Source organism: Miniopterus schreibersii (genome assembly GCF_964146895.1).
Source record: "Miniopterus schreibersii genome assembly, chromosome: 1".
Lineage (NCBI taxonomy): Eukaryota > Metazoa > Chordata > Mammalia > Chiroptera > Miniopteridae > Miniopterus > Miniopterus schreibersii.
In genome coordinates, this window is record NC_138101.1 from 63,171,783 (window position 1) to 63,195,315 (window position 23,533).

The 23,533-nt window shown below is 35.4% G+C and overlaps 1 protein-coding gene across 8 annotated transcripts in view; it reads right to left on the minus strand.

Annotated features, from left to right (window-relative positions):
* Positions 1–5,194: 5,194 nt before the first annotated feature.
* Positions 5,195–23,533, minus strand: part of SLC9B1 (solute carrier family 9 member B1) — a 60,987-nt gene continuing 42,648 nt past the window's right edge. For 3 of the 8 annotated variants that reach the window (XM_081162668.1, XM_081162666.1, XM_081162667.1), the window contains 6 exons: positions 16,303–16,478; positions 13,652–13,758; positions 11,928–12,077; positions 8,136–8,244; positions 7,435–7,571; positions 5,196–5,533 (listed from right to left, as the gene is read on the minus strand). In XM_081162668.1, coding sequence (XP_081018794.1) covers positions 5,321–5,533; positions 7,435–7,571; positions 8,136–8,244; positions 11,928–12,077; positions 13,652–13,758; positions 16,303–16,478 — 892 coding nt within the window. In that variant the 3' untranslated portion in view covers positions 5,196–5,320. Of the gene's footprint in view, positions 5,534–7,434; positions 7,572–8,135; positions 8,245–11,927; positions 12,078–13,651; positions 13,759–16,302; positions 16,479–23,533 lie in introns of all 8 variants that reach the window. The other 5 variants (XM_081162670.1, XM_081162669.1, XM_081162665.1 and 2 more) reach the window with 4 other exon arrangements.

Consider the following 23,533-nt stretch of genomic DNA (forward strand, 5'->3'; position numbering starts at 1 on the left):
GCTAGTATAACATTAGTATAAAAAGCTGATAAAGAAACACAAAACAATCCCCCCTTCCCCTATAGACCAGTGTCGCTTGTACACATGGATGAAAATACTAAATAAAATTGTGGCACCATAAAACAAACAAAAAAAGGCTAATACACGATGGAAAAGAGGATTGTCTTCCAGAATTCAAGTGTTTTGATCTCAGTAAAGCTATCAACACAATCACTTCCATAAATTAATGAAAGAAGAGAAAATATATCAAAAGCTGCTAGAGAGGTTATTGCTACGATTCAATAGTCATTCATAATGAAGATTCTTGAGTAAAATAGACATTGAAGGAAACTAAACAGAATGAAGACTATAAAAAGCCTACAAGTGTTGATAATCATAAACTTCTAATTAAAACCAGAAACTAGCAGGAATGGTTAATGTCTTTTAATGTTAAAATCTATTTTGAAGGATCCAGTGAGTGGCTGATAAGATTAAAAAATGAAATAATCAGTACAAATATAGGAAAACAGAAAACTTTTTGTTGATATTATACACCTAGGAAACCAGGGCGATGAGGAAAAACAATTACAGGGGGATTTTAGTAAAGTATTTGGAAACAAGATGAAGATACAGATTTTAATAGCAATAGGCAGTTTGAAATGCTAATGGAAAAATATTTCATTCAAAATAGCAAAAGAAAAATACAATAAATAATGGGAAAATAAATTTACCAAAAAATGTACAAGACTCATAAGAAAGAAAAAAAACACCTATAAAAATGTTACTAAAAGCAATTAAAATTTAAAAGCATGGAAAAATATTATTGCAAAAATATGTCTCTTAATATATAAATTCAATAAAATTCACATTAGAACCAAAAGAGCATTTAAAAATTGGATTAAGTAATCTTAAGATTCATATAGAAGCATAGTTAGAAAATTCTACAAACAAAAGACGATTGAGAGGATATTTTACTCACCAGATACCAGCACATACTATAAAGCCATTGGAATGAAGTCAATTAATATAAGAAAAATAATTGTATTAAATAAGAACAAACAAGAGAGCCCTGGTTGGTATGCTCAGTGGTCAGAGCATTGGCCCTCGCACAAAAGGGTCTCTGGTTCGATCCCTGGCCCTGCTCAGGGTGCGTGCAGGAGGCAACCAATAGATGTGCCTCTCTCACATCCATGTTTCTCTCTCTCTCCCCTCCCTCCCCCCCCCCTCTCTAAAAAATCAATGGAAAAAATATCCTCGGGTGAAGATTAACGAGAAAAAAGCATAAACAAGATAGAAAAGCATTTAGACTGTAGATATAGATAAAACTTTAATATATGATACATATGCTGTTCAAAGAGAAAACAAAATTGGATTTCCAGTTTGCACTAAAAGCTTTGATGTGACACAAAATAATTTTAAAAAATTAAAAAAAATCATTTTAAAGAGAAAGTGGGGAGATAGAAGAGGGGAAGAGAAAATACAAGACTAAAGAAAGGGAAGACCTATGTGGCAATAATTAACATTTATGTAATGAAAGAGAAACGAAGTCAAATATTATTACGTAATAAATATGGGGGAAATTGCAATGTGGTTTGCAGACAGAGAGTTAACACCTATACCATATTAATATGTATTGTGTAATATATGATGATAATCCGTACATACAGTAAGTATGCAAAAATGGGTAATGTGGACATAAGAAACGTCCAAACCTGTAGAGAATTTTTATGTTTAATTGAACCAATTGATGAAAATTCTGGGAAGCAAGACCTTCAATGCTCTGGAAAATGACAGTTTTGCACTTTCTTTTATGTATTTGGGATTAAGAAGGAAATGTAAGGAAGAGAACAAGGTGGAGAAAGCAAGGCAGGGATTGGATTACGGGATAGTTAAGATTATGTGCTCTCCTGAGAATAGTTAGCTTCAGAGGGGTCTGAAAAAGAGCCATTTCAAAGGTGTAACCTAGAAGCACAAAAACAATGGGCCGGGCTTGCTGAAGGTGAAGATAAACCTTTCATAGGCCTGGGGGAGACCACCCACCAGGACCTGCCTAGCTAGGGATTTATGATCAGATCACCCTGTAAAGTTACTTTTGATAATATTTATTACAGATCCCTTGTTGTCCCCAGTGGTGAGAAATATGAATTGTTACAGTCTTTTTAGAAAACAATTTGATAATATTTGGGAAAAAATATATTCTTTGTCACAGAAATCCTAAAGATCGGTATACATGAATATGTGCATTTTTTAAACTCATGACATTTATCTTAGTGGAAAACACAAATTAGAGTCATATTAGTTGACTCAGTATTTCTATGCAGTAGTGAAAAAAACAAGATGCATGTTGAATCCCACCTCTGTGTGTATGTGTATATATACACTCTTACTTTGGGTGGTTGTGTGTGTGCATCTATATATGTTTGCATTACAATTTTATGAGCATGGAGAAAAATGGGGATGATATACTTTAGTGAAGATGACATCATTGGTCTGGGGAGGGTAAGTGGAGTAAAGATGGGAATTTGGATGGAAGAAGAGGGGGGAGAGGAGAGGAAGTAAACCAAAAGGAAAGCAAAAATACTAAATTCCATGTATGTTATCTCATTTAATATATAAATTAAACGTGTATACACTAAGAAAATTTAAAACTTTAACTGGATTTGATAACATGAAGGTCACTGATCACATTACTGAGAGCAGTTTTAGTTAAGTGGGAGCAAAGAATGAAGTACAGTTTCTATTAAATCAGTTTGAATAATAAACAGGTAGTAAGATAGCAGACTACAATAAACTGAAACTTTACCACAATACAGTGGTGCCTCGGTTTTCAAATGTCATCCATTCTGGAAGACCGTTGGAGCTCTGAAACGTTGGAAAACCGAGGGATCCACAGCCCACAGCTGGGCCTCAGGGTCTTGCCCTCAGCGGTAGCCACCGGGCATGTTCGACTTCCGAGGCGTGTTCGAAAACCGAAGCATTTATCCGGGTTTACGGCTCTCGTAAACGGAAATGATCGTCGACGGAGACGTTCGAAAACCGAGGTACCACTGTGATACCAATAAAAACATACCTGTCTCAGAGGGATGCAGGGGGAGGGTGGGTGGAGGGGGAGAGATTAACCAAAGAATTTATATGCGCAACCCAAGGACACAGACAGTGGTGTGGTGAGGGACTGGGGAGGGGGTGGGGCGGCGTGGAATGGGTCAGTGGGGAGAAAAAGACACCTGTAATATTTTGAACAATAATAAAAAATACCTAAAAAATGAGTATAATAAATGATGGTGAGTGGAAAAAAGGGAGAGTCAGGACGTTACATATATAAGGCCCCCGGGGTTGTTTATTCACAGGAGGCTGAGACCCATTAGCTCAAAAGCCCCCGGGCACCAAATCAAAACTTTACACATCAATTGTAAAAAAATTAAAAAAAGAATAAAAATATTAAAAAAGAATATATGAGACAAATAGAAAAAAAAAAGAATAGGAACTCTGCCTCAGGAGCCCTGTAACGTGGACTCCCACCTTGGCTAATTATCAGCTGTGACCTAGGACTGCTACTTAACCTCAGTTTGCCTAATGTGATCTTAAAATTCACACACTTGTTATGGGAACTAAATGATTTAATTCTTTTAAAAAAATTATTTTAAACATAGCACAAACAAGCAGATTTTTAGCCCTTTAGTGTATGCCTGCTTTACTTAACGTGAAACTGTGTCCAAAATCTGCCTGCCACAGATAAAATGAGCCTTGGGCTATAAAGACGATAAGTTGCTGCTACTCTTTGGAATTCTTGGGCCCAGAGACTCCCTGGCATCCTGCCGCATGACATCATACATAAGCCCCCGAGACATAAAACCCCCTTTTTATGCCTCTCTACTCCAGGAGTTCCCTTGCTCTCGTCTCCTGGATGGCGGCCCCTATGAGCTTCAGCCTCTGGATGGTTTCACCATGTTAGTGCCTTTGGCAGACCTGGCAAAGTATCGCCCAAATAAAGCTTGTGTGCTGGTGCCACCTCATGGCCATGTTTTTTTTCCTTCATCAGCCCTGAAATGTTCAAACTCACCTCCTTACATTACATAATAAGTAAAAATTCACTAAGAAGATGATACACTGATCCTAAAATTGTAGATACCTAGTAACATATCCACAAAATAAATAAAGTTAATTAAATTACAGTAAAAATTTTATTTAGAAGGCAAAATTATGGAGATAATTTAGAAAAAGATTAGTGGTTGCAAATCAGTTCCAATGCAAAATGGAAGCAGAGAGGAATGTGTTTGGCATCCAGAGAATCTAGGTAACCTCTTGTTCAATTTCGATGGTTTGATTTAAGCAGATAAGTGTAGCTTGAGCACAGCATCCAGCATTCAGTGGAGGAGAAATGGTGACCTGGGCTCAGACACCTCGGGGATGATGATTTGGGTCCCTCCACCAGGTAAGTGACTGAGACCATTAGAGGTGCTAGCTGAGGGTGAGAGGAATGTAGAAGAGATAGCATGTGGATAGTAGAAGAGGGAGATTATCGGGTGACGGTGCAAGAACAGCTGCCGAGCTAAGGGGCTGCAGTTCATCCCACTAACGTTCTTTCATAAATTTCCTCACCAAAGTAACCAACCAGAATCCTGGAGGAGCTTTTCTTAGATGCAGTGAAATTATATGAAGCAATAGATCCAGTGGCACAAGGGGTGGACAGTAGTGTATTCTGCGATGTATACAAAACTGAGGCACTCATTCCCTGCCAGCTTCAAGTGTTCTCTGCTGAGGGCCCACCACCAAATCCCTCTGTAGTAATTGCCCTCAGATAAAAGGAACTGTGTAGCCCAAATTACACTCCTTCCTGAGGACAGTACACATCCAATGGCTACTTGATGGGAATTCATATTAATTGTTGCCAACAGACTTTTAAGTAATATGTTGTCAGTGAAAGAAAAAGAAAACCTTAGATGAGCTTATAAAGATGGGAACTGTTGGTGAGTGGACAGGAAATAATGATCATGTGGGTCAGTGAGGGCCACTGAAATTCAGAGGGTTATTCAAGCAAAAAGCAACTGAGAGAGGTGCCTAGTTTGTATTAGGACAGCAATTCAGCCTTATGGATTACTTTAAATGCTCCTAGGGTATTTACAGATTTATTGAAATATAAAAATACTAAGAGGAAATTCTATTTTACATTGTTTTTATTAAATTAACTTCGCAATAAAAATCATAGAAAAGCTCTGTAATCAAATCACATATTTATTAAATCCTTGGTTCTGTGTAGCCTTCACATATCTGTATTTATTAATTTTTGTCTCGTGTAAGATAATTCATTAAAAGAAGCAGGCAGGTGATGACAAATGAACTTTTAATGAAGTTCTAATCTTGTCAATTCCGGTTTTATTTTTTTTGGATCATGGCATGCAAGTAGTTTGGGCCCCAGTATGTTAATGAGTAGAGCTCCATTTGGAGCTGTGATCAAGATGGCCAAAAAGGCTATTGTCATCACATCCTTCGAATACGGAATCAAGCTGGGTGAAGTGATTCTTGCTGTTTCTAGAGCCAGAGGACCTAATACAGCCTGCATTTGGGTGGGGAGGGGAAGATGAGGCATAATGAAAAATGTTAAACAAAGTTAACATATAATAAAAACAAATGACTGTTAAAATAGTCATTTTAACAAATGACTGTTAAACCTAGTACCAGCAATTTTCAACTGGTGTACGCTGCAAAAATGTCTAAAACATGCAATGCCTGACTATTTAATCAGGGGCACTGACCTCTTTTCCCTTAGATTGTCAAATAAAAAAATGACAACAGCCAGTACAACAATAGCTGTCTGGTGTGAATGAATCAAAATAACACCTTATTATTATTTTTTTGGTCACATCAGCAAAAAACATAGTACATTTTTTGGTGTGCCACAGAATTTTAGTAATTAGTTTGTGTGTGCCATGAGATGAAAAACTTTGAAAACCGCTGTACTAGACTATTAGGAAAGAAGCAAGGCTTAAAGGGTGGAGGGATTTTCATAAGTTACTCATTAATGCTATATTCTTCCTAGCAAGTATGTCTGGAGGAGGCGTGAAATAGTGACAAATCTCTGTGCACACATTTTAGGGCTGATTTCATATTTTTGTCATCTCTGCTTTCTCCTGTTTAAATATATATATTTTTGAGTGCTCGCATTACTCTCAGAACCTCAAGTTTTTTTGTTTTTTCTTTGTTAATCCTCACCCGAGGGTATTTTTTCCATTGGTTTTCTAGAGAGAGTAGAAGGGAGGGGGAGAGAGAGAGATTGAGAGAGAAGCATCCATGTATGGATTGGTTGCCTCCTGCATGCGCCTGGGACCCTCGACCCTGCAGTGCGGGGCTGCCCCTCTAACCACGGCGCTAAAACGGCCAGGGCACAACCTTGAGTTTTAACCAAACCAAAGTTTTGCTTATTTGCTGTGACCAGGTACCACCTGGCTCTTGGCTGCAACAGGACAGTGCAGAATGCTAAGGTTTCTTCTGGTTCACTAGGATTTTGTTGGTCTTCTCCTTGTTCTTCCTACTTGGGAGGCAGTGTGAGCCAGTAAAACTGACAGGGAGTTTGGAATCTACAAAATGGGCACTGAGAGATTACAACCCAACTTGCCGAAGATTACAGGCAAGTAACAAGGTGTTCAAAGCAGGCAGTGCGGCGCCACAGACCTGCTCTCGAACCAACAGTGACACAGGGAATTTTGCTGCATGGAGTCTCACAGCTTTTAATTTGGAATAACAATGGAGAAAAGAATCTTGGAATCAAGACATTATGCTGCTCGTGAAAAAGTCTAACAATAAGTAGCAATACCTTTTAGCAGGAGGGAATATCACTGAATTAGGGAGAAAGCTACATCATTAATTCGTCCGTGTAGGCCTGCAGTGGTGATTTATTGTGTACTTCCTGCTGCCCAGGCACTGTGCTAAGTGCTGGGGAAAAACAATGGGGGAAAAGCCCAATGTGGTTTCTATCCTTTCTGTGTGATCTAGTGGGAAGATTGTTAGTAATCAAATAGTCATACAAAATAAATGTGTAATTAATAATAATATATGTGCATTTGTGTGTGGTGTAGTGGGTGGAAGGGGTAGAAGAGAGATACTTTTAAAAGAATCAATGTGTCTCTACTTTAAAATCATAACATTTAGCTCCACAATATTCAGCAAGTGCAAAAATCCAATTTTCAGATATACTCTTACGTTTTGGAAAAATAAAAAAAAAAATTTTCTTAAGTTAAGGAAGTATTTATATTAAAATTACACTTTTCAATTTCAGAATTGATTTTAAAACTGAGATTTTTTAAAAAGATTACATTAATTTTAATGAGTAGTTATGATCAATCAAGCATTTTAAAAGTAAGGCTAATGGCCCACATTTTGTGAATGGACAAACATTTGTCATTTAGAATTTTAAAAAATCAATATTAAAATGTTTAGAATGACTTAATGTGTTCTTACCTGGACTGTAGCTTTGGGCATCCATGATAGAGCAATAAATATTTTCTCCTTAAAATTAAAACCAGCAAAAGCCATTAAAAAAAATGTAAAAACAATTCGAATCGTTAATGCCAAACTCATGGTAGCAATACAAATGCCTACAACAGATAAAAACAAACATAAATAACAAAATACTTGGAAGAAGTGGTTCTTTATGTTTGGATATATGATTTATAAAAGTGTTGAAAACTTTTTAATGTCATTGCCTCTTTCTGTCTTTATTTTTTAAGTAAAAAAAAATAATTCTAAAAAAATACAAACACAATTGAAGCCTTTATGCAAAGTGTAAGAGATTATCTGATGGTGGAGGTACCATGAAAAATAAGATAAATTGCATTTATTTAATTCTGAGGGAACAGACTTTGAACTTTTACTATAAATAAAAGTATTCAAAAGGTACTGATGGTATCTAATATTTCCCCTCAGAAAAGAATTCTAATCCCCATTTCCTCAGTTCACTCAGGGAAGATAGAGAGGACTGTCTTTGGTAACAAAGAGCACACAGGGTAAAGAAGAACAAATGTATGTTACTGCCTCAACATGAGCTTCTGAAGAAGGTCCTCTTGGCATTCAAAGACATACTGTATGTAAAAATGAAAATTATTCATAGTTTTCTTAAATATTTTCAACTCATATTTTTGTGTGCCTGTAACCATTCTTACCAATGGCCTCTGATTCAAGAGATGCAACAGATACTTCCAATCCAACCAAACCAAAAAGAAGGGGTTGAAAGATATCCCATGCAATTGCAATAATTTTTTGGACTGCAGTCTGTAGAAAAGAGTAATACATTTTTAGTTATTGTGGCATATAAAAATAACTGCATTTCAGAAATCTAAAGTCTATTTTAATACATAAAATTAAGATATTTTATTTGTAGGAGAAACATTAAAACAATAAAAATTAACAAGTTTTATTAAAAGTTAAAAAGTTTTCAACACTTTTACAAGGCATATTTGAGTTGGTTAATTCTTTTACTCAAACACAGGTAGAATTTGACTAAAAGAAATCCACAATGCTATAAAATAAAAATATTTGGTAATTTGGTCATAAAACAAGTAAGGTCCTTGAAGTCCCAGACACATTCTGATGGTTTAGCAAGAGGTCTAGCTTTTGTCTGCAAGGTAACAGACCGGAGACAGAACTATTTCATACCCAAAGAGAACATACTCAAGATCAGGCAAATATTTCACCTCTCAAATGGGTGTTGGGAAGACAATCTCCATTAACAGTCATCCTGGAGCCTAGTTCCATGAAAGTGAATCCTGGTAGTCTAAAACTACTAGGGAAACAAATTTGGTAACCTGTTAGACTGTTTTGAAAAGACCCATTTTGAAAACTTCAAAGTTATTTTTTCCTTAAAACCAAACCAAAAACATATAAATTATCTTTAAAAATTAATTAATTAATTGATTGATTTTTAGAAAGAGAGGAAGGGAGAGAAAAAGAAAAACATCAACTTGTTGTTCCACTTATTTCTGCATTCATTGATTGTTTCTTGTATGTGCCGTGAATCAGGATCAACCCACAAACTTAGCATAACAGAAGGATGCTCTAACAGACTGAGCTACCTAGCCAGGGAAAAACATAACAGATTCTTTTTTTTCTTTTTTTAAATATATTTTTATTGATTTTAGAGAGAGAGGAAAGGAGAGGGAGAGAGAGAGACAGAAACATCAATGATGAGAGTCATTGATCAGCTGCCTCCTGCACACCCCCTGCTTAGGATCAAACCCGCTACCTGGGCCTGTGCCCTGACCAGGAATCGAACCTCGATCTCCTGGATCATAGGTCGATGCTCAACCACTGAGCCACGTCGGCCGGGCCATAATTGATTCTTACTTGGTTGCTTGCCCAACTTCCCTTTCTGGGAACGAATCTCTCCCCGTACTACCTCCCAGTGATGTGTTACAGCAATGACCCTTTGGACATAACTGTGCTCTGGATCTTCTCCAGGAACTTGGAAGAAGAGACTTCAGCCAAATCTGGGCTTATCTTTTCAAACAGAAGATACATAAAACTTTGACCTCCTTTAAGAGATGCAACAGATACTTCCAATCCAACCAAACCAAAAAGAAGGGGTTGAAAAATATCCCATGCAATTGCAATAATTTTTGGACTCAGTCTTTAGAAAAGAGTAATACATTTTTAATTATTGTGATAAAAATAACTGCATTTCAGAAGTTTAAAGTCTATTTTAATACATAAAATTAAGATATTTTATTTGTGGGGCAGAAACTATCTTTATAACTATTCCTTTTATGGCTGGGTTTTCTGATTGCCATTTATAAGAGTGAAGTTTAAAAGAGGGGAAAACAAAGAAAAAACAATATTACTCTTCCTTGTTTATAGCACATTATCCTATTTGTCACTTTTAATCTGTAAGTCTATTTTTTACTGTCTGATTTCTTTATCATGTAAAAAGAGAATTCTAGTAGTTTTCATTTTATTTATCTAATTATAATTTATTAACAACTTCACTTTTTATAATTATGATTTTATTGGAATACTACACAAAATGCCAGTATAATTTTTGGGTAGGGAATTTCTCAAGTTGATTCTAAAATATATCTAAGAAAGAATATGGGCAGGAACAGACAAGAAATACTTCAACAATAAGTACAATGAGATGAAATCTTCTATATTAGATTTTGAGACATAAAACTATGACTTATGATTTAAAATAGACTTAAAAGCTGAGTATCTATAGGAATAGATAAGAAGGATTAGGTTCCAGAAATGAACTTAGATATATGTGAGCATTTAGGTCATGTTAAAAGAGGCACTTAAAGGTCACTGAATAATTAATGGTTAGTTAATAATTTGGCAGAAATTGACTATCCAATTTATTTACATTTATATGTATATACAACTATTATATGTGTGTGTATGTATGTGTGTGTGTATGGATACATATATATAAATACACACACACATACATCCTTATCTCACAGAATTCACAAAAATAAATTCCTGATGAATTAAAGAATGAAATGCAAAAATAAAAGAAACAAAAACTACCAAACTATTAGATCATAATATAGAAGATATTATAATGTTTATAATCTTATAATCTTGAGTAAAGGAATCCTTTTTTATATTGTTGTTTTTTTAATTTATTTCAGAGGGGGAGAGAGAAACATCAATGATGAGAGTCATTAATTGGCTGCCTCCTGCACACCCTCCCACTGGGGAGGAGCCCACAACCAGGCTTGTGCCCTGACCGGGAATCGAACCGTGACCTCCTGGTTCATAGGTTGACGCTCAACCACTGAGCCACGCCAGCTGAGCAAGAATTCCTTCTTAAGTAAGATACTGAATACAAAATAAAAACGGAAAAACTGACAGTTCTGACTATAGGAAATTTTACTTCCAGACAAAACCATTATAAACAAAATGATTACAATACTTTTGACTCTATCCCCTGTGCTATGCATTACATCACTGTGACTTATTTTTTTTATAATTGGAAGTCTGCACCTCTTGTTTTCCTTCACCCTTTCATCCATTCCCCCATACCACTCCCCTCTGACAACCATCAGTTCTGTATACCTGAGTCTATTTTTGCTTTGTTTTTAGATTACATGTATAAATGCAAGAATATAGTATTTGTCCTTCTCTGTCTGACTTGTTTCACCTAGCACAGTGCTCTCCACATCCATCCATGTTATTGCAAATGGCAAGGTTTTGTTCTTTTTTTTTATGGTTGAGTAATATGTCATAAACAATGTTATATAGTTTTTTACCCATCAGATTAAAAATAATAGAACTAGTGATAATATCCAGCGTGTTGAAGGGTTGAGGTATTAGGGCCTCTCCTACACTGTTGGTAGTAAATAGTGTAAATAAATAAAATTTTTTGAACAGATAATTTGGCAGTACCCATCAAAATAGAAATTTAGTAATTCCTTTTCTAAGAGTATATTCCTATAGAAGTATTTGTACATTTTCAAAAAGACACATGGCAGCACTGTTTGTAATAACAAAAAAATGGAAATGATCTAAATGTTTACAAATAGAGGACTGATTAGAGGAAATGATTAATTCTGGGAAGGGGTGTTTGATATTTGGGAGAGGTAGGAAAAAGGAGTCTTTTACAATTTATTCTGTATGTGTATTGTTTAATCTTTTATGAGCATATTTTCATGTATTAACTGTATAACTAAAATTTTAATTAATAAAATAATTAAATTAGTAAAAGTTATGTAATCATATTGCATAAAACTTGGGGGAAAATAGGCCTGATGTGATAACTCAACTCCTGATTGATTTTTAGTGTATGTGCAGGTTCTTTTCCTAAATACTTTATTTCCTTTATTGATTTGTATCCTTCCTCAAGACACAAACTTCTGGAACATCTTCCAAATAGAATGAGGAGGTTTCCTAAATGTCCATTATAATGTAAAAAATTCAGTTATTTTACCTTTAAAAAATGGTATATTAAAAATATTCACCTTATCTTTGGTCCAATTCAGTCCTCCAGTGACAGTCAACACTAGTGTACATAATCCTCCAGCTCCATGTATACCAATATAATTGCTGCCTAAGACAGCAGAAATGCACATACTCAAAACAAGGCATGCTCTCTTCAATGGAAGTTTTGTCTAGAATTAGATAAAATTTAAAAAATTACTTACATTAACTATGTAATACAACATTTACATTATCTATCATTTATTATTGACCTTTTGATACCATCTCTCTATATGTTACATTAAATAATGCCTAGAATTGTGGCTATCTTCCTCATCAAATATTTTAGTAGACTGGGAACCGAGTGACAAAATTTATAATTATGAAGTTTCATCTTCTGCCACATCTGTTAGTAATGTCAGTAAAATGGTTAAAATATTTTAATTGTAAGTAAAGAAGGAAATAAAAGAGACCAAAATAACCTGTAGTTCTATATAACATATCCAATGAGTCCTTAAAAATAAATTTCTGAGTATCTCATTAGTTACAATTGTTACAGGCAAATCAAGATGGAAGTTACAGAAACACAAGGGTAATGGCACATTCTTTAGGGTAGGAAAGGGTTGAGTTTGATAGTGTTGCCTTAGTCAAAGGGAGTGGGAGTGAATTTAACTCAGAAAATACACAGCCCTGGCTGGTTTGGCTCAGTGGTTAGAGCATCAGCCCTCGGACTGGAGGGTCCCAGGTTCAATTCCATTCAAGGGCATGCTCTGTCCAGTTGCAGGCTCGATCTCCATGGGGCACATGTGGGAGGCAACCAACTGATGTGTCTCTCTCATATTGATTTCTCTTTCTCTCTCTCTCCTTTCCACTCTCTCTAAAAAGCAATGGAAAAAATATCCTCAGGTGAGGATTAAAAAATAAGAAGAAAAAAGAAAATACGCAGAGGTGTATGGGAATCTATCTCCCCTAAAATGTTCAAGGGAAAGTATGAAGTAAAAAAGATTAGAAAAAATTGTCAGAAGTGAATAGGCAATTTAGTGAAGAAAGGGGTGCTGTGGAATGAAGACAGTACTCTGAATTAAGTGCATTTTTAAAAAATATATCTTTATTGATTTCAGAGAGAGGAAAGATGAAGGAGAGAGAGAGATAGAAACATCAATGATGAGAGAGTCACTGATCGAGCCCAAAACCCGGGCATGTGCCCTGACCGGGAATCGAACCCAGATCACCTGGATCCTAGGTCGACACTCGGTTGCTGAGCCATGCCAGGCAGGGCTTAAGTGCATTTTTAATACACTTAATAAAAAGTACCCATTACAAATTTATTATGCATTAGGAAGCTTAACTTAAAAACCAACAGCATACTAAAAAGATATGTTATCTCTGTTCATAGCAGAGCAGGTTAAAAAAATATATATTTTAAATGTATTCAGTCAGTAAGTACATAAAAGTTGTATATATATTTTTTCTGTCAACACCTTCATTACATTTATAAATACAAGATTTACACAGCACTCCACCAAAAAAAGTTTTTTTCTAATATTCCTTTTTTGCCAAGTCCGGAAGCAAAGACTTCAGTCAAGGCCATTGACTTGTATCAATTACAACTGTGCTCAGTTCTAAGCAAAGTAGGCATTGGAGGCTACCTTTGGGAAAGGACAATAAATATTAAATTTAATATTTCATGGATATTCTAAAAGTTCAAATTTTGAAAAAAATAGCTAATACTATACTTCTAAAAGTTGACTAATTTTTTATTTACCTGATCTTCACTTGGAAAATATCGAACAAAAATTCCCAAAACCACTCCTAGCAGTATACCAATAATTATGTTCCGAAAAGAGATTAGGAGATTATGAAGTATAGTACCTGTAAGGGCACACATAGGAAAATATATCATAGAGAGATCTTTTTACATACCCAACACATCAGAAAATCAAACCTAGGTGATTCTTGAAGAAAGGTATGTCTTTTATAGAATATATAAAAATGAACCTTTAATATTAACAAATACTAAAACATATGCAGATCTATTTGATACATTAAATGTGTACTCCTAAATAATTTAGTACAAACACTCAATTCAGAAATGTTTATTGAATAAATAGGCCAGAAGACTAAGAAGTAATAAGTTACAATGTGCTCTCCTTACACACCCTGCCTAAAAAATCAGGCAAGGTAGAAGAATGAACAGAGACTGACCAAGCACCACCTCTGGCACCTAGCACAAGGTTGGTAATGTTTCTTCTCTGATGTATTATTATGACAAAGAAAAAATGACTTAAATATAAAAAGAACAATTTAAGAATAACAATGTAAAGAAAAGATTTATTCCAGGGTCAGTCCTAGGACTATTCAAGGGTCAGTTGAGTTTTCAATATATTTTATGCAACCATATATGTATAGAATAGTACTTAAAAGTGTGGGTCTGGGGTGAGATCACCAGATGTGTATCTTGGCTCCACTACTGATTGGATTTGTGACTTTGAGCAAGTTATTTAACCTCTGTTCCTCAGTTTCCTTGTCTGTAAAATGAGCATAGCCTATTGTGACTATTACATGAGTGGAAGCATCTGTGGAACTTAGAACAAGTACTAAACAATTACTCAATAATGTTGTTTACTACCTATCCTCAGTGTCTGGCACAGTAGCCGGCAAAATGGAAGAGGAGCACAGAAATAGTTCTTGAAAGAATAACTGATATCAGTAATGATGGAAAAGATTACCGGATTTGTCAATAAACATTTTAGAACTTCAGAATGGTAAAAAAGAACTCTTATAAAATTAAAAGTCAAATTAAAAATGGGGGAAACTAAAGATATAGAATATAAAACAAAGGGTTATCATTCTTAATTTTGTGAAGAATCTCGACAAATCAAAAAGAACAAAAAATGAACACACCTGTAAGAAAAGCAATATATAAAACATAACAAAATGCCAATGACCAATAAACACGAATATTTGTTCAACATCACTAGTAGTAAAAGTGTTTCATTTAAAGAGGCCTCACTTTTCACCTACCAAATTAGCAAAGGTAAAAAAGACGAATAATACCTAGTTTTGACAAAAGGGTGAAGAGAAATTGGCAAGCTGTGCACCATGATAGGACATGATATTGTGGCAATATACTTCAAAATCTTATAACTCCATATGCTTTTTAGCTCAACAGTTACACTTTTAACATTAAGAAAATATTAAGTTTAGGTACAACTATTTAGCTATAAGATGTTCAACTAGTATTATTTTAATAGCAAATACAGGAGTTAACTTCAGTTTTCAACAAATAATTATGATGCAGCCAACTGAATACTATGCAACAATTAAAATGTCATACAAATATATTTACTGAAGAGAAACATGTATACAATATACAGTTAAATGCAAAACAACTCAGGTTATAAGTAAGTATGGTCAACGTTCAATAATTTTATACGAATATTGGGAGTGGAGAGAAAAAAAAGTGAGAGAGAGATAGAGAGACAGATGATAGATTAGATAGATGATAGATAGATAGATAGATAGATAGATAGATAGATAGATAGATAGATAGATGATAGATAGATAGATAGACAGACAGACAGACAGATAGATAGATAGATAGATAGATAGATAGATAGATAGATAGATAGATGATAGATGATAGGTAGATAGAGTCTGGGTGGACTTACTTCAAAGATTCAGAATTATTATTCCTGAGATATGACTATTGCATATTTTATTTTTATCTTTTCCCTTTTTTCTTTTTAAAATTTATATCTTATGATTTCGAGAGAAACTTTAATAATTTTCAACTGAAAAGTATTTTGGTACTTCATTAATACAGAAAACTAAATTTCAAACATCGCAGGTAACTAAAGCATTACTAAATGTGGAAATTTTTACTTTCACAATTTCTGTAGAGTGACGTTCAAGACCAAATATCACCTTGGGATTCAAAATTGGTGCAGGATCTTGTCTCACCACTACCAAAAGGCACACAGTTGTCCTCACTCTATTATTTAAGTTGTCTTAATAATAGAGCAACCATTTATTCATAATGATGGCCAAAAGGTACATTGCAAAAATATCTATTAAATATATTAGTAGTACTAATAAAATTGCTGCTTAAAATTTTCTATTGAAAACTGTGATAAAATTCCAAAGCAACATGAGCAGATAAATGGTAATAAAATGGTTATCAAATTAATTGAAATATATGGTTATTAAAATGAAATCATTTGTGTTAAGTAGTGGTTTCTTAACCCATTGAAATGTCCTCCCTGGTCTAGAATGAGCTTCCTATGAAGAATAAAAAGATGTTAAATGTAAAAACTCTTGGTTAATAAATGAAAACTAGAAACATTTAAAGAACTAACAACAATAACGACAAAAAAGCTATAAATTTTATGGCAGTGGTTGCATTTTCTTGTTTACCTGTGGAGAAGACTATGCCCATGCATGTACTGAATCCAGTGATAGCCAGGATGTCATCAAAACTGCTTGCAGCTACTAGTAAGGTTGGAATGCCTTTCTCAATACCATATCCTTTGTCTTGCAAAAGTAGCATGGAAGGGACAACAACAGCAGGAGAGACAGCACCTACTACAAAACTGAGAGAAAGACTTTGAAAACCAATTATAAAACATCCATTTAACCAAATAGTTAAATTTTAAATTAAAATTTACAACAAATATATTAATCTTTACAACCACTTCAAGTGTAAAAGTTCTGCTTTTGAGTGAATGTCATTTAATGGTGGTAGAATTTCCCCCTCACCCATCCTCTGGCAACTACCATGCTACTTTCTGTTATCATGATTTTAAATACTCTAGATAAATCACTAAAATCATATAGTATTTGCTCTGGCTTATTTCACTAAGCATAATGTTATCAAGGTTCATCACGTTGTAGAATGCGATAAGATTTCCTTCTTTTTTACAGCTGAACAATATCCCATTGTATGTATATATCACATTTTCTTTATCCATTCATCTGTCAATGGGTATTTGGGCTGCTTCAACCTTTTAGCCATTGTGAATAATCCTGCAATATCTCTTTGAAATCCTGCTTTCCATTCTCTTGGATATATACCTAGAAGTAGGATGGCTTGTTTTATCATAATTCTATTTTTGTTTTTTAGAGGAACCTCTAAACTAGTTTCCAAATTTTATTCCCAGTAGTAGTGCACAGCGGTTCCAATTTCTCCACATGTGTGTCAACAACTGTTATTTTCTTTTAAACAGTGACCACCCTAATGGGTGTGAGGTGATATCTCATTGTGGTTTTAATTTACATTTCTCTAATGATTACAAATGTTGAACAATTTTATAAGCTTGTTGGCATATCTTCTTTGAGGAAATGTTTATTCAAATCATTTACCATTTTTTAGGAAGGTTTTTGTTGTTGAGTGGTAGGAATTTTTTTTTTTAAATATGTCTTTATTGATTTCAGAGAGAGAGATAAGGAGAGGGAGAGAGAGATAGAAACATCAATGATGAGTCATTGATCGGCTGCCTCCTGCACGCCCCCCTTGCTGGGGACTGAGGCCACAACTCGGGCATGTGCCCCGACCAGGAATCGAACCCCGATCACCTGGATCCAAGGTTGATGCTCAACCGCTGAGCCACACCTGGCTGGGCAGTAGGAATTCTTTATATATTCTGAATATTGATCTCTTTTCAGATATATGCAATTTTCCTCCATTTTGTGTGTTGCCTTTTGTCTGTGTTTCATTTGCTGTGCAGAAGTTTTCAAGTTTTATTAAGCCCAATCTATTTTTGCTTTTGTTGCCTGTGCTTTTAGTGTCATATCCAAGAAATCATTGCCAAATTCAATGTCATGGAGCTTTTACATGAGGTTTGCCAGATATAGTATTCTTGGTTGGCAGTTTTTTTCTTTCAGCATTTTGAATAACTCCAGTCCCTTCTGGACTATAAGGTTTCTGCTGAGAAACCCAATTATTACCTGTGGGAACTCTTGCTTTTCACCTGCTGCTTTCAAGACTCTTTCTGTGACTTTTGACAGTTTGAATATAGTGTGTCTCAGTGTAGGTCTCTTTGGTTTTACTCAAGTGGAAGTGCTCTGAGCTTCTTAAATTTGTATGACCATTTCATTTCTCAATTTGGAAGTTTTTAGCCATTATTTCTTCAAATAGGCTTTATGACCATTTATCTCTCTTACTCCTAGAACTCCCATAATATGTAGATTGGTCTATTTAAGGGTATCCTATAGGTCCCTTAGGATCTCTTCACTTTGTTTTTCTTTTTGCTCCTCTGACTTGATTTCAAGTGATTTTGTCATCAAGTTCACTAATTCTTCAGATTGATCCAGTCTGTTATTGAACTCCTGTAGTCATTTCCCCCCAATTCTGTTATTGTATACTACAGCTTAAGAATTTATTTTTGTTCTTTTTTAAGTTTCTATTTCTTTCTTAGTAATCTCATTTGGTTCATGCATCATTTTCCTGATATTTTTATGTTTTAATATTTTAAAAATTTATCCTTATTTTTGAAAGTATTACAGATGTCCCCTTTTATTCCCCCATTGACCCCATCCATGCAGCACCCTCCCCCCAGGTCTTCATCACACTATTGTCTGTGTCCATGGTTTATGCTTATATGCATTAACCAATACTTTCTCTCCCTCCCTCCTCCCCTCCCCTCAGAGATTTGTCAGTCTGTTCTGTGCTTCCATGTCTCTGAATCTACTTTGCTATTCAGTTTATTTTGTTCATTAGATTCTCTATATAAGTGAGATCATGTGATACTTGTCTTTCTCTGACTGGCTTATTTTGCTTAGAGTAATAATCTCCAGGTCCCTCCATGCTGTCTCAAAGGGATCCTTCTTTTTGACAGCTGCATAGTATTCCATTGTGTAAATGTACCACAGCTTTTTTATCCACTCATCTACTGATGGGCACTTGGGCTGTTTCCAGATCATAGCTATTGTAAATAGCACTGCTATGAACATAGGGGTGCAGATACTCTTTCTGATTGGTGTTTTGGGATTCTTAGGATATATTCCTAGAAGTGGGATCACTGGGTCAAATAGAAGTTCCATTTTTAATTTTTTGAGGAAACTCCACACTGTTTTCCATAGTGGCTGTACCAGTCTGCATTCCCATCAGCAGCATACTAGAGTTCCCTTTTCTCCATACCCCCGCCAGCACTTATTTGTTGATTTGTTGAATCGTAACCATCTGGCAGGTGTGAAGTGATACCTCATTGTAGTTTTAATTTGCATCTCTCTGATGATTAGTGACTTTTTCAGATGTCTCTTGGCCATCTGTATGTCCTCTCTGGAGAAGTGTCTATTTAGGTGCTTTGCCCATTTTTTAATTGAATTGTTTGTCTTTCTTTTGTTAAGTTTTATGAGTTCTTTATATATTTTGGAAATTAACTATCATTGGAAAATATGTCCTCCCATACAGTGGCCTCCCTTTTCATTTTGTTAATGGCTTCTTTTGCTGTACAGGAGCTTATTTTTTTTTTATTAAAAAAAATTTATCTCAGAGAGAGGAAGGGAGGAGAGATAGAAATATCAATGAGAGAGGGTTATTGATCAGCTGCCTTCTGCATCCCCCCCTTCCCCTCGCTGGGGATCAAGCCCGAAACCCAGCCATGAGCTTTGACTAGGAATCGAACCTTGATCTCATCCACTGAGTCATGCTGGCTGGACGTGTGCAGGAGCTCTTTAGTTTGATGTAGTCCCATTTGTTTATATTTTCCTTTGTTTCCCTTGCCCTAGGAGATGTATCAGCAAGCATATCGCTACGAGAGATGTCTGAGATTTTGCTGCCTATGTTTTCTTCTAGGATTTTTATGTTTTCACAACTTACACTTAAGTCTTTTATCCATTTTGAGTTTATTATTGTGTATAGTGTAAGTTGGTGTTCTAGTTTCATTTTTTTTGCATGTACCTGTCCAATCATCCTAAAACCATTGAAGAGACTATCTTTACTCTTCTTGATATTTTTAGATGTCCGTGTTCTCTTTTAGCTCATTAAGCATTTTAAAGATGTTACTTTGAATTATTTGTTAAGTAATTCATACATTTCCATTTGTTTAGGATTGGTTTTTGGAGTTTTAGTTGTTCATTTGATATGCTTTGTTACCTTTTGTGGATATTTGCATATTTGAAAAAAGCAGCCACCTCTCCCAGTCTTTATGGACTGCCTTCACTAGGGAGGGGTCCTCACCAATCAGCCCAGCTACAGATTCTAGGCGCCTCTCAAGTTTTCCTGGGATATGTCTTCTCTGGACTTGGGTACATTATCTCCAGCTGAAAAGTTTTGCCTTTTTCTACTCTGGAGCATCCCCAGGGGTCTATGTGAAGTACTGAAATATCTCTAGAGTTGTAGCAACCCATAGGAGGACTCAGGCATCTAAGTGGACTTCAGGCATCTAAATTTGCCAGTCTCTTCTTGTTGTTGTTAATTCTCACCCAAGGATATTTTTTCCATTGATTTTTAGAGAGAGTGAAAGAGAGGGAGGGAGGTGGAATGAGGGAGAAGGGGAGAGAGAGAGACACATTGATGAGAGAGAGACGCATTGATTGGTTGCTTCCCCCCATATCCTGACCAAGGTGAGGATCGAACCTGCAACCCAGGTACATGCTCTTGACCGGGAATCAAACCTGATGCTCTAACTACTGAGTTACACCGACCAGGGCTAAAATTTGCCAGTCTCTTTTCTGTCAGAGATCCAAGTAAGAAGAGACAGAAATCAGGCCCTTGGGCAACCCCTTAAAAAGCCAGAATATAGGACACATGTTTTATGTCTTTCTTTCCCTCCTGAGAGAGAAGTCACAAATTAGGAGTTTTCTCTTGATTGCCCCTTGTTGTTCAGGCAGACGGGGTAAGGGGCAAGTGCAATGGATGCCCTAATTACTCCATTGTGCCTCTTCTTGGCTTTGTGCTAGACTGGGATGCTGTGACCTCTTTAGTGGCTTCTGAAATGTTCACAAAGGTAATATGATCCCTGTATTGCCAAGTGAGTATCTCCATGGGGGAAGAAGAGCCCGAGGCTGCAGATTCTGCCATCTTTCTGACATTACTTCTCTGATTGTTGGGATTTTCAAAAGCTCCTCAGATGATTTTAAGGTATAACAAATTTGGGAACCACCGAATTTTCCCACATTCCTGTCTGGCTTCCTTCACTCAGAGATTTCTAGTGAGAGCTCCTTTAATTAATCACTTGCATGGAAATCTTAATTTAAGCCTGAGCTTCTAAGATACCTTGCTTGGTAGCATAGTTGGCCTATTCCCTGCAAAAGGCGACAGCAATCACACACTAGCAGGAGGTTTCAAAAACAAAAAGAAGCACCCATGAAAGTATCACCAAATATTTGGGGAAAGCCCACACTTTGAATTAAGGCACTATGTTTATTAAACAGAAACAATTTATACCTGAGGAAAGAGATATACACATATACTGGAAAAAGAACAATCAGAACATGACTTCAGTATAACTATAAATATCCTCAGTATCATAGAAGTATACTGCACCTATACTGCATCTATCCAGGATATTTTTAAAAAATATATGTTTTTATTGATTTCAGAGAGAGGAAAGGAGAGGGGGAGAGAGAGGGAGAAACATCAATGATGAGAGTCATTGATCAGCTGCTTCCTGCATGCCTCCTACTGGGGATCGAGCCTGAAACCCAGGCTTGCGCCCTGACTGGGAATTGAACCGTGACCTCCTGGTTTGTGGGTGGATGCTCAACCACTAAGCCACACCGGCTGGGCTATCTATGACATTTTAACTATAGTTCTTAAAAATTAAGTTACCAAACATTTTTTTAAAAGGTGATCTCAACATAGCTGAGGAGTGAGTTAATAAGCTAGAGAACTAAGCAGAGAAAATTTCCCAGTGTGTACTGCAAAAAAGCAAGCAGTTATAAAGAATAAAGGAAAACTTACTAGTTTTAGAGGAGAGAGTAAAAAGATATAAAAGAGAACTGAGGAGAGATATAAAATACATCTAAGATATGGGGGGAAAAAGATACACAATCCTCTGAAATATTCCACCAAATATTGCATAGGACAAATTTCAAAAAGACCCACCTAAGGATATTAAGGAATTGTTGTTAATTTAGTTAAAAAAATGTTCTTACCTTTTAGAAATGCATTTTGCAGATTTTAGGGGTGAAATATCATCATGTCTGTAATTTACTTTAAGATTCATTAGGGATTGTTAAATTTAAGTTAAGGGTATTTGGGCATTCATTATATTATTCTACTTTCCTTCATACTTGAAAATTTTCACTAAGGAAAAAGACCTATTTGAGACTGTTCTTTGCAAACTTTAATATGCAAACAAATTACATCAGAATATTGTTAAAATACAGATTCTGTTTCAAAAGGTCTGGGTGAAACCCAAGATTTTGCGTTTCAAAGAAGCTTTTAGGTGATATTAATGTTGCTGTCCAAGGAACATACTTTGTATAGCAAGAAGTTATTGGGGAAAAATTTTTTTTAAATCAAGCTTCCAAACAGAAAAAAAATTAGATTAGATTAACTAGAAAATAAAAAATGAGTTTGATAAGAGGTTTCTCATGGGTAAAATTAATGCAAAGAGATAATATCTTTAAAATATTGAGGGAAAATATTTTTGAACCTAAAATTCAATACTAAGCCATACAGAAGTAATTTTCAAACATTCAAGGATACATTTTATCACCCATTGATCAGTTTTGAAAGAACTAGAAGATCAACTCACCAGGAAAAAATTTAGTACAAAAAAAAAGAAAGAAGATAAGAAATAAGAGAGGATAAACAGCATCGTGTAGACATTAAGAATAAGAGCTCTAGGCAGAGTCAAAATCTGGACTCACCTATTAGTCATCTGACCTTAAAAAAACCATGTAACATCACTTTGTCCCAGTTTATATGCCCCCCTCCCCCCCGGGGAACAATAATAGTATCTACTTCACAGGTCTATTGGGAAGATTAAATAAGTTAATAATATCAAATGCTTCACCTGGCACATGGCAAGCACTATATAAATGTTTGCTACTACTATAATTATTATGATTATTGTTACAAGAAACAATAGTGAAGAGTGAAATTTATTGTTAAATCTATAGAAGTGTTCATTGTAAAGAAAACTTAAAAATAATCTTAGACTAAAATTCTAGATTATATAAACTGGTGAGGGAATATATAAGGAAGTGGGGGAAGTGAAAACTTGCTATAAGTTAAAGGATGTGTTTTCCAAAATTTTATGTTATCATTAGGAGGATGAGTTTCTAATTTCTAATCAGGATATGTTTTTACCAATTTTTAGAGAAAGAGGAAGGGAGAGGGAGAGAGGGAGAGAAACATCGATCAGTTGTGTCCTGTACCCACCCTGACCAGGGATTGAACCCACAACCGGGGCATATTCCCTGATTGGGAATTGAACCCGAGAGGCCTTTCAGATACAGGATGATGCTCCAACCAACTGAGCCACACCAGCCAGGGTGAGTTTTTAATTTCTAAATATTAAAGGAATAAACAAAAATAGAACAAAGAAAATGCTGTTAATCCAACAAAAGTAGGGAAAAAAATAATGAAATTCACATGAACATATGATATTTTAAGTGTTTTCTAAATTGACTTTAGAGAGAAGTTGAGAGAGAAACATCTACCTGTTGTTCCACTTATTTTTATGCACTCACTAGT